Genomic DNA, 12159 nt, shown 5'->3' on the forward strand with positions numbered 1-12159 from the left:
GGTGGAGGAGACTCATTACAGAGCTTCAGATTGAAGAGGAATTCCCTATGGATGGTAATCTTCTAGATGTTTCTTTTTATAGATGACAGCATATTGATTGTAGCAAGTCCTAAAGAACTGTAGAGCTTCCTGGAAAAGATATGTAATCATTCAAAGGAGTTTGGCTTGTTCATCACACCGTAAAGATCAAATGGGTGAAGAATGCCTGTTGCTCAGAGTTCAGATTCATGAAAATAAATGGACACCCAATAAAGCATGTCCAACAAGATATATATCTGGGACAGACAAAATAGTTTGATAATAAGCTGGATCCAAAGTTGAAAAGGAGTAGGAGAGTTGGACAGATTCCTTCGGGGAATTTTTTTTTTTTTTAAAGAAGTCACTTTTACTGACTCCTAACTTCCCAGCTATTTGTAACATAATAAGAAAGACTTATCATCTTGAGTTTGAATCTCAGATACTTTAAAGCCTCAGATACTTACTAGCCCTGTAACTCTAAGCAAGTTATTTAACCCTGTTTGCCTCAGTTTCCTCATCTGTAAAATGAGCTGGAGAAGCGAATGGCAAACTATTCCAGTATCTTTGCTAAGAAACCCTCCACTGGGGTCAGAGAATTGGACACAACTGAAACTGACTCAGAAACAATTTCCAATAAAACAAAGTGCCATCTTCTCAATACAAACATTTTACCAATATTATTGAATGACAAAGACATGGAATAGCACTGCCTATAAAAAATTAAAGATGAATAGTACACAGAGACCAGTAGAAAAGCATTGTGGGCAGGTTTATAATCTGTAATGAATGATGAATTCTCAGGAACAAGTAGATGCCATCAAACAACGATAGGAGAGAAAGAGAAGATAATCTGATCACATGGAGAAAACAAGGAGTAAAAGATATATGGATCAGAGTGGTCCACTTGTATCCTTTGCTATCAAGAGAAAGTGCTTCCAACATGTTGGACTGACCCCCAATAGCCAACTTTTGGAAGGATATGGATAAGACTTATGCAAAATGGACAGATATGGATAAATTGCCATTTGCATCTTCAGGGAAATTCACCAATTGATAAAATCATATTATTATGATAAATACATTAAATATAGAGCATTGTGAACTTTACAGTCATCAATAAGTACAAACATTTAAATATATAAAAAGAACATGATTGTATTTTTTTAAACTGTGAATTTTTGTTAGGTATAGTGTGTTTTTTAAGCATATTAAATTTAACAAAGTGGTTTTGTCAAAACCTACCACTTTGATCTCATAAACCCTCAAGTAGATGCTGAACAAATATTTGTTAAACTGAGTCACTGAAAGCACTGGATATGAGCACGGAATATCAATTTGTCCCAGCTAATTATGATTTGCCACATTTGAGAACTTTGCAGATAAACTTACACTGCAGGTCTCTGGGGCTCCAGATCATGCATAAAGTCTCTCAGAAGCTACAGTATAAATGGTATAATGGTACTGGGTAATCCAGGAAGAAAGAGATAAAAGTTAAGACACATGCTATCTGTCCTCAAAGAACTTATACTTGGATTGGTTTTTAGTTTTTTTGTTTGGGGGTGGGGTTTGTTTGTTTGTTTCTTTTCTTTTAAAATCCTGAAGGATTTTGGCATTGAAATCTGTGTCTCTTTAGGGAGTTGGAGCTGACTGCAAGATGCCTCAAAGGAGTGGAGCAAGAGAAGAAAGAGCTGAGAAACCTCACTGAATCCTTACAGCAAACACTGGAGGTAAGTAAGGGACTAGTTGGCAGGGAAGGACAAGTGTTGATATTATTTTTCCCAGTTGTGTGTCCTGGAAACTGAGACTTGGGCATTTATAAGGGCAGGGAGACTAGGAGAAGAAAAGTCCATTTTGCATAAGTCTTATCCATATCCTTCCAAAAGTTGGCTATTGGGGGGTCAGTCCAACATGTTGGAAGCACTTTCTCTTGATAGCAAAGGATACAAGTGGACCACTCTGACCCATATATCTTTTACTCCTTGTTTTCTCCATGTGATCAGATTACTTACTTCTTGAACATTGGCCTGTAACATTGCCAGCCAATTCACATATTATTTCGAATTCTAAATTTGTAGAAATGGACAATGGACTTAGTTATATTGCCTAGTAAAAATCCAAAAATCCAGTAGTCTAAGTAAGTGACAAAAGTAGCCAGTCTATTAGCCACTTTCCTCCTGAAACACATTTCTTCAAAGTAACTTGTACATGAAGGGATGTTATAAAGTAACCCAAGCACCAATCTTCTTACTGGATTGCTGTTCTTTGCATAAGAAACTCTATGTCCAAATTCCTGCCATTTTTACTGAGTATTCCTCATACATGGAATGACCCCGCCTTCTTCATCTCTACCTCCTAGCTTCCTAGTTAAAAGTTCACTCTTTTATGGAAGCTTTTCTTGGTCCTACTTTATTCTACTGCCATGCCAATGTTGATTATTTCCAACTTATCATGTATATATATATATACATATACATATGTATATAAATCTTTTTGCACCTGAATATTTAATATTGTTTGCCCCATTAGACTGTGATCTAATGGAGAGTAGGGACTGGGACTGTGTTTTACCTTTCTTTACCCCAGAACCTAACACAGTGCTTATCACATAATAGATGTTTAATGAATTTATTGACTAAGTATTGATAATAAAACTAATTCTAAAATTCACTGCTATTTCACCTCCACATGCCACTGTGGTCACTGCTTGGAACCACCAACTAAGAATTGCCATTTGACTATTGGTTGCGCTGGACGTTCTACAATCTTGTATAAGGATTGGAACTAAGGAGAATATTTTTGAAATAGCCCAGGCAATAAAATTCAGGACAGCCAAAGTGTTTGTAATTTAGAAATCATTTATTATTTATTTTCTGGCCGGGATGGACTCTCAGTAGAGTACTGCCCCGAACCAAAATAGAGACAGGCTTATAAGCAATTCTTGTTCTGCCTTGCGGTTACAGCAGTGACTCGACTTCTTGCTCGAGAAGGGGGATGCTGGGGAGCTTATAGTATGTCTGACATTGTTAGGCAAGCATTCTGTCTGAACATAACACTTCCCTTAATTTAGTTTAAGCAACATTTTCTGTAATGCCAGAGAAACTGAGGCAGGAGAGAGATTGGATATTTTTTAATATTTTATTAGCTGGAGAGCATAATTGACTGGACAGGACTCTCGTCTCAAATTATCCAGTCAGACAGAGATTAAAGACCAATTAAATGGGGAGACATACTGGGACCAATGGATCCATGTTGGTCTCAGGGCTGGACGAGATTGGCATCTCAAAGAATCCAGCATCCAGTGTCCAGCGATGAATGGGAGACTCCCAACTTCTTAAATATCTTTTCTCTAAACAAAGGAAGGGGGAAAGAAGTGGGAAACTTCTTCACAGATCCATGTGGTTTTGTCAGGATGGGGGAGGCATAAATTCCTACTAAAAGCTAGAGTTAGGATGTCTGAATAAACAGAAGTCACTGAGGTATCCGAGATCACCTGAATGTAAATTCTTGAGGCCAGAAAGAGCTAGGATCTGTTCTCTCCCCATCCTGAGTCCCACATTGACAATTTACAACCCCAGAGCAAATGGTCCCCAGTCTTAATGGACCAGAGTGGGGGTGGGGGGTTTACAGCTTAGGGGATTGAGACAGAACAGTTAAGGAAACTGAGACAAGGAAAACTAGTGCAGGGAAACTGAGTCAGGACAGTTAAAGAGAACTGTGGCATAACATTTCCTATAAGCCTGAGACCCCTTGACCCAGGAATAAGGGGGCCAGTCTTTTGTCCATTTCATTTTCATTCCTGAAAACTATATGGAATAATATGCTAAATTCACCAAAGAAAGGGGGAAAAGTGATCTATCCCCTTCCCTGAATTAGTCTTTGATGGAGACAGTGGAAAGAGTAATTAATCTTGAGTTGTAAGTTCAAATTTCTACTCTACTACATAACTATCTGCATGACTCGGGCAAATTATTTCATTTCTCTTATCAACAAAATGAGAAGGTTAGACTAGATGACTTCTCAAGGCCTTTCCAACTCCAACTGTGATCGTATGATGATATAAATCGTTAGACTTTGGATAGCCATGAAAAGAAGGATTTGGGATGAAATAGGTTCTTCTGTAGAAAGATTTAAGAAGAAACTGAATAAAATTCAGAAACAAATGGGAATGAACAGCAATACTTTCTGGAGACACAAATAATAAAAATAATGATAGTATTTATATTATGCTTTAAGGTTTACAAAGCCCTATACATATTTCATTTTATCTTCACAGCAGTTTGGGAGGTAGACCCTATTATTGCCATCATTTTATAGATAAGAAATCTGAGGCAAAAAAGCTTAAATGACAACCAATTGAATTTGAACTCGGGTCTTCTTGACTTCATTGTCAGTTCTTTATCCTCTGTGCTGGCTGCCTACAGGAGACTCCTCATTTATGCTTCTTCTCCTCCAATCCCACCCTAGGAACTCTCCATAGAGAAGAAGAGAACCTTGGAGATGCTTCAAGAGAATGAGAACCAGTCAGAGACTCTTGTCAATCAGAGCGAGCAGCCTTACCCCAGTGGGGGTCTCCATTGCAATCTGCGGCAGATTGAGGAGAAGATGCAGCAGCTTCTGGAGGAGAAACTCCTTGCAGAGAAGAGGTGAAAGAGTAAATACAAGATTGGCAGGAATCTGGGAATTAGAATTTCAGCTGGGAACTAAGACACTAGTTTTACTGCAAAGTGGATGAAGAATTTTCTTTCTTTCTTAATCAGTTTCCCCATCAGACTAATGGAGATAAGAACAGTCCTTACTGATTGATAGTTAATGTGGGATAAAAGATCGTGGTGCTAAAGTAATCTATGGGTCATACAGTTTCTCTAGGCAGATGTGCAAAGGACTGGGAGCATTCCCTGACACCTCCTCTTCCCCACCCTTAACCTCAGACATACCCCTCACTGAGTCATTTCCTGTAGTGCCCTCCCTAACGCCCTTACTAAATGAGTGAACTGGGTGAGTTGAGACGGCCTCTCCTCCTTGGGACAGGATGAAGGAAAATGAAGAAAGATCTCGGGCGTTGGAGGAGGAGCGGGAATTCTATTCCAGCCAGTCACAAGCCCTGCAGAACTCTCTGCAGGAATTGACAGAGGAAAAACAGCAGACTGAGAGGGACCTCAAGGTGCTAAGCCTTGGCCACAGGTGCCTTTTTTACCCAAATTATCTTTGGGATATAAATATAAAATAAATTCCCTCATGTTCCCTTCTCCCCATGTGAGTTTCTCTGTTCAACCCAATCCAACCCCCCCAAATTTTTATATACTGATGAAATTTGTTATATACTATATACAAAGATTAAATGAAAAAGTCTTGCCCTCAGGGGACTGGCATTTTATTGTGTCAGGAGATAATATTTTAAAAAAATAAGCATATACCTAATCATTAGAGGATAGAGAGAGAAAGCCAATAATGGCACCTAAGCTGAGCCTTGGAGGAAGCTAAGGATTCTAAAAAGAAAAAGTGACAAGGAAGCTCATTACAAAACATGGAGCACAGCCTGTGCAAAAGATGGTAGTGGGAGATGGAATGGGAAGTTTAAAGAATAAAAAGTGGGCCAACTTGGCTGGAACATAAAATGTCTCAGAAGAAATAATATGAAATAAGCCTAGAAAAATATGTTGGAGCCAAATTATGAAGTATTTTAAATGATAAGTTGAGAAATTTGTATTTTATTCTAAAGGCAACAGGAAACTGCTAAAAGAGTCTTGCTATCCTTCAGAAGATTAAAGTATAGTGGGGAGATGAGACATATCTACAAATTACAACACAGAGCAGTAAATGATGTACACAAAAGTACAGATAATAATTACTATAGGAATAAAGTGGAAAGAGGGATCATTTCTAGCAAGAAAAATCAGTGAAGGTTTCATGGAGAAGGTGGGATGTGCTTCCTCAACTATCCATGTCTCTCCTATACTTCAGGCTGAGGTCAAGGTCCGCATGGACTTGGAGAGGAGGCTTCGGGAGGCAGAAGGAGCCCTGCGGAGCCTGGAACAAGGGCTCAACTCCAAGGTTCGAAACAAAGAGAAAGAAGAGAAGATGAGGGCTGACGTCAGCCATCTGAAAAGTAGGTCTCCTTTCTTTCCCTCTACCCTGAGGCTAACCCAGATTCCCAACCTTAGACCTGACCAGAAGGAACACTGGATAGTCCTTTTTAGAACCTCATAGAGTATTGACAGGCCTTGGAGTCACAGTGCATCAGGTTTTAAATTCCACCTCCAAGAGTTCTTGTTTGATAACCTCCCTAAACCTTAATTTCCTTATCTATAAAATGAGAATAATATTTGTAAACACCTATCTTGTGGAGATATGGTGAGGATCAAATGAGATAATGTACATGAAGTGTTTAGGAAACCTGACATCCTTGTATAAATAAATATTGGCTCTCTCCTACCTCTTTTTTTTTCTCCTCTTCTATCTCTTCTCCTCTTTCTCCTCTAACTCTCCTTCCTTTTTTGTTCTCTTCCTTCCTCTTTTTTGCTTCTCATCCCACTGCTCCTTCTCCTCTCCCTATTTTGCTTCCTCCCCCTTTTTCCTCCTTCTGCTGGGTCCAAATCAAAGATCTGCCCTTAGGGCAAGTTTTGTCCTTTCTTCCTCCTTCTGGTGAGACAGAAGATAAGATTTAACAATTCTATATCACCAACCACTGACTCCTCTAATTCTCTGTATTGTAAGAGTTTTTATTTTTGTTTGGGGGGAGTTTTTTAAGGGAGGGGGTAGAAACCCTTGATTTTCTCATTTGACCTAGAATTCCACGGGAGGCTCAAGGTACTGGGGTGTCTCATCAATTTCTGCCATGGGCCTTACCCACAGGGTTCTTTGAAGAGTGTATACGGAATGCTGAGCTGGAAGCCAAGATGCCAGTCATCATGAAGAACTCAGTGTACATTCACAAGGCTGCTACCCGTCGTATCAAGAGTTGTCGTTTCCATCGAAGGAGATCTAGCACATCTTGGAATGACAGTAAGTGCCTTCTAAATTACCCTGTGGGATTTGGACTGGGATGGGATGGGAGAGAAGAGAAGGCTCAATCACATTTTGGCCTTCAGTGATATAGTATGAGGAAAAACTTTGCTTTCTTATTCTGACCTACCCCTAGGATTTTGTCACCTAAGAATCCACGTTGTAAGGTTTCCCTCCCCTCAGCCCCTAACATTTGGAATGTTGCCCTGTCTCCCAAAGCATCTACCTTCCATGTGTCCCCCCAACTGTGTGTGGGACACACACACACACACACACACACACACACACACACACACACACACGGTTTTTGTCCCAGATAAAAGGATTCCTAGAAAAATTTCATTTTAGACTCAGAATTCAGAAACTGATTTGAAATGAGTTCTTTAATGTGGATGCAATTGCAATACTGGTATAATTATCTTAAATTGAAAGAAGCAAGCATAGGAATGGTGGGCAGAGCCAGTGGAGAAGAATTTACTGACAAGAATGGAGTTGGGTGGGTCTTGCTGTTTTTTCAGTGAAACCTTCCCAGTCCTTCATGACATCCCAGTTGGAGGCCAACAGCATCGAGGAGCTCAAGGAGGTGGCTAAGAGGCTAAGTCGGGACCAGCGCTTCCGGGAGTCCATCTACCACATTATGGTGTCACAACCTGGACCCACCCCTGCTCTTCCCCGGGGTGGAAAGTGATTTCCTGTCTTCCTTCTTGGCATCCCATTCCCCCTCTATTGCTACCTCCTACCCCTGAAGTAAAAGTAAGGGCAAGAAGGTCAGTCTCCTTGCTCTGTCTCTACTTTATTAAGGAGCACCTTTAAAGGAAAATCACTACATTAGTCATGCTACTCTTCCCCACAAAGGACAATGGTATAGGTGTGTCATTCTCCCAGTCTTTCCTACCTCCAGGTCAGTTTTTCTTATCTTGGATTAGTTGGTCTGATCTCTGCCCTTACCTTTGTACTAACTCTTTCCCTAAGGGCACCAATCTCCATGTTCCCTGGTAGATAGCTTTGGTAAGGACGGGTGGCATAGATAGGTAAATAGATGGATAACTTGTCTTTGTTTCCTTTTCCTCCACCTGCTGACTTAAGTGAAGGACTTGTACCATTACCAGCTGCCTACGTACCTGCTATCCTCAGAGAATTCCTTTGGTGCCTCCATGCTGTACAGATATAGCCAATCAGGCATGCCAGAGCTCACTATCTCTGTATTTTCTCTATACTATATATATATATACTCCTTTCTGTTTCCTCTTTCCTCTCTCCTTTATTCTTTCAACCTCTCTCTCTTCATGCTTTCCTATTTATACTCTGTCCATGTTTTATTTTTTCCCTGGCTCTCTCTCTCTTGTATCTAACTCAGTGAGGGCTTCCCTGCCACTTTTAAAGCTTCCTGGTGCTAGATGTTCCCTGCCCTATCCAGGGGCTGACTCTCCTGTAGTCCCTGGTCCCCTCACTCTAAGCCATAAATGCCAAATAGGGATTTCTGAGGATCTTAGCTCATTCCCATGTCCTCAGGCATAAAATCATCTCTCATCAATACTCAAGGACTACTAGTAGGTCCTCCATGGTGGTCCTTATATTACTTGACTCACCAGCTGAGCCCAGTAGAATACTTCCAGATTACTGCTCTCCAGAGTTGTTTGAGATCCCCAGAAGGATGATGTAGCCAGTGGAACCACTGCTTGGCCTTGCATACTGAGTGGATAACAATGTCTTTGCTGCTTATGGAAACAGAAAAAAAACTATTATAAGAAAAAATTAGGTCCAGGAGGTAGGAAGAGGTGACTTCTACATTGTAAATCCCCTTCATTGCCTCTGAGTAAAGTGATGGGAAAATTGAGGTGTGAAAGCTGGTCTCTAAGAATTCTTTTGGATCAGATGTATAAACTGCCAGGTCCATGTGAGATCACAAAGATATCTCTCTCTGCCTGCTTATTTATGCCTTTTTGACTCATAGGATAAGATAAATACAAAGCTGGAACCCACCTCAGAGAGCGTCTAATCCAATTGAGGAATAGGAAAGTTAAGTCATTTGTCCAAGGTCTTACTATTGTGTACTTCAAAGATGAGATTTAAATGTAGGTCCTCAGCCCCTAGAGCTAATGGTCTTTTTCAGTGTGCTGCAATGTAACCAAAATTATAGGGATTCTTTTCCTTATAGATTCTGGCTTAGAAAGACTGGTCCTATAAAAAATGACCCTTTTAGTCTTGGAAATAGAGATGAAATGGAGATGCCAGTAACAAGAATTCTTGGTCAGAATGTAGCATTTATTTTCCAAAAGAGTCTAAAATCTGTTGATACAGTTTCTATGGCATGATACTATCTACCCAGAAGCATTTCCTGTATTAAACAAAATGCTGGGTTAGTTTCTTTCATCTTTGGATGGGAAAGTCTACCTTGATCCTTCTTTTCAAAGACCACAATCCAAATTATTTGTGCTTGATTCTCAAATAAAGTGTGACCCAAATAATCAGAAAGATAGATGACAGTGGGAGGTGACAGAATCTCTGATATTGAGAATCACTGAGTGAATAGTATTTAATATAAGGGCCAAGGATTCGGCCTTGGTACTATAGTGACTAAAAGAGACAATGTAGATCTATTTTCTTATTCTCCAGAGTCTGAGAATCTTCTTTCCATAAAAAAAAAAAAAAAAAAAAAAAACAACTTTCTAGTCACATGTGTATGTCCACCATTGGTCCAGATAAAGCCCAGGACATCTGGCTCCTTTTCTCCTTTGTATGGTTTTAATTGATTAGGCTAACTCAAACAGTTTTCTCTTTGTGTTGGGAACCTAGCCAGCTTCTCCAAATTCCTGGCAGGGGTTGACTCAGAAATAAACTGAAGAATATTGGAAAGAATCTATATGTAAGATTTTAAACCTTGCACAAATATGAAATTGTCACATATCCTATGCAGGGTCAGTGGATTTTGAAAATTCTAGTGACAAATAATGCTTTAAAAAATAATAAATGTGGAGAGACATGAACTGATGCTGAGTGAAATGAGCAGGACCAGGAGATCATTATATACTTCAACAGCAATACTATATGATGATCAATTCTGATAGACGTGGCCCTCTTTAACAATGAGATGAACCAAATCAGTTCCAATGGAGCAGGAATGAATTGAACCAGCTACGCCCAGCAAAAGAATTCTGAGAGATGAGTATGAATCACTACATAGAATTCCCAATCCCTTTATTTTTGTCCACCTGCATCTTTGATTTCCTTCACAGGCTAATAGTATGATTCTTTTTGTACAGCAAAATAACTGTATGGACATATATACATATATTGTATTTAACTTATACTTTAACATATTTAACATGTATTGGTCAACCTGCCATCTAGGGGATGGGGAGGGGGGAAGGAGGGGAAAAGTTGGAACAAAAGGTTTTGCAATTGTCAATGCTGAACAATTACCCATGCATATATCTTGTAAATAAAAAGCTATAATAAAATAATAATAAGAATAATAAATTTGTTTAAAACTTGAAAAATGCAGAATGAATGGACACATTGCTCTTAGGGAAATACTTTTTTGGAAATTTTCACATGAATTTTTTTCTGAGAAAGAAAGAAATAAGGGCATAAAGGGAAATGAAAATTTTTTCTGTGCTCAGAAACCAGCCTTATTACTTATTTGTCTACCCTATTTTCTTTGTGTGCAATGTGCACTTCCCATTGTCCCAACCAGATGGGAACATCTTCTAATCAACTTACCTACAAGTATTTATGGAAGCAAGGAGAGAAAAATCAACCTCTCTGGGGGAAAAGAATTGTCTAATTAGAGCATTCTGGGTTGACTTTTAACTTTTAAAAACAAAAATATTTCTTTGCTAAAAATGCAGTCCTAAAAAGTAGTTGGTAATTGCTGGAAGAATGCTGTTCCCTGAAGGCTACATGCAAACTTGACTCTCTCAAAGTATCTCTCAATAGTCTATGGTATATACTTTATAGTACAGTGCTGAGCTGGCCCTTCAGCACTTTCTCTTTTTTTCTGGACTCTGTCTTACATAATCCTCCCCATTACAGTACAATCTACTAGATTCCTTGTCTGTGTCCAGTCCCTGAGGTCCTAGATGTACCTGTCCAAGAAAGCTGTCTAGCCGGGCTCTTTCCCAATGAGGGAGAAGGCCGGAGGGAAAAGGTTGACCTATCTGTCAGCATGCTATCTCAGCACCATTGGTCTCCACCTGTTCTAAAGAAATATTCAATTTAGAAAATAGAGAATACTCAAATTTTAGATCTTTCCATTCCCAGTGGGAGAGGAACTGTTGTCCTTTTTTTTTTTTTTTTTTTTTCCCCTTTCAATATCTGGCTCTAGCCAAGAATGGTTCAGACTTTGCAAAGGTATTCTTTGAGAATTAAACTCCCTGTTTTAATCTATTCTGTTCACTCAACAAGTCAATAGTGTTTATTAAAACATCACTGTGTGCCACACATGATACTAAGCAGAGGGGATAAAAAGAAAGGAATTAATAGTCTAATAGGAGAGAAAATATGCAAATAACTCTACAAAAAAGATATAGACAGAGTAAATTGATAGTGGGAAATGTCAGAAGTGGAATTCTCTTCCCATTTCCACCAAGGTATGAAACATTTGCCTCTGATTTGCATCACCCTGAACATAGGAAAACAGTCAGTGGTATTTGCCTCCTCTTTCCCCAATTGAATGAAGTAATGGAACTATAATGCATAAGAAACCCTTAAAAAAAGATGGTATATAGAAACGCAAGGCTCAGCAACAAGAGTTGAGAAAGAGATTAAAGGAAACCAAACTATCACTCTTTGCAGATGATATGATGGTATACTTAGAGAACCCAGAGATTCTACTAAAAAGCTATTAGAAATAATTCATAACTTTAAAAAAAAGATAGTGTAATCACAAATTAACATTAGCAAGCTCCCAAGATGTTCATGTGAGGGACTTGTAATGAGGAATTGTAATGATTTTTTCTCCTCCAAAAAGCAGGGATGAACACTATCTTCATAACTTAGTCTCTCCTTAACCCTAGTGATGTAATAAGCTCTCTGTTTTATCTATCAAATAAGGGGGTTTGGGTAGATAATGTCTAAGATTATTCCCAGCTCTATAAATGGCATTTAAAGGAAGAGAGAGGAGAAGAGAAGAGAAGA

The 12159-nt window shown here is 39.1% G+C and overlaps 1 protein-coding gene across 1 annotated transcript in view; it reads left to right on the forward strand.

Annotated features, from left to right (window-relative positions):
• PLEKHD1 (pleckstrin homology and coiled-coil domain containing D1) overlaps positions 1–10527 on the forward strand; it is a 40408-nt gene extending 29881 nt beyond the window's left edge. The window contains exons 8-13 of the mRNA XM_051977900.1: positions 1652–1745; positions 4483–4661; positions 5047–5179; positions 5980–6124; positions 6871–7020; positions 7539–10527. Of these exons, the coding sequence (XP_051833860.1) occupies positions 1652–1745; positions 4483–4661; positions 5047–5179; positions 5980–6124; positions 6871–7020; positions 7539–7708 (871 nt within the window). The 3' untranslated portion in view covers positions 7709–10527. The remainder of the gene's footprint in view (positions 1–1651; positions 1746–4482; positions 4662–5046; positions 5180–5979; positions 6125–6870; positions 7021–7538) is intronic.
• Positions 10528–12159: the final 1632 nt, after the last annotated feature.

The sequence above is a fragment of the Antechinus flavipes genome, chromosome 2 (assembly GCF_016432865.1).
Source record: "Antechinus flavipes isolate AdamAnt ecotype Samford, QLD, Australia chromosome 2, AdamAnt_v2, whole genome shotgun sequence".
NCBI lineage: Eukaryota > Metazoa > Chordata > Mammalia > Dasyuromorphia > Dasyuridae > Antechinus > Antechinus flavipes.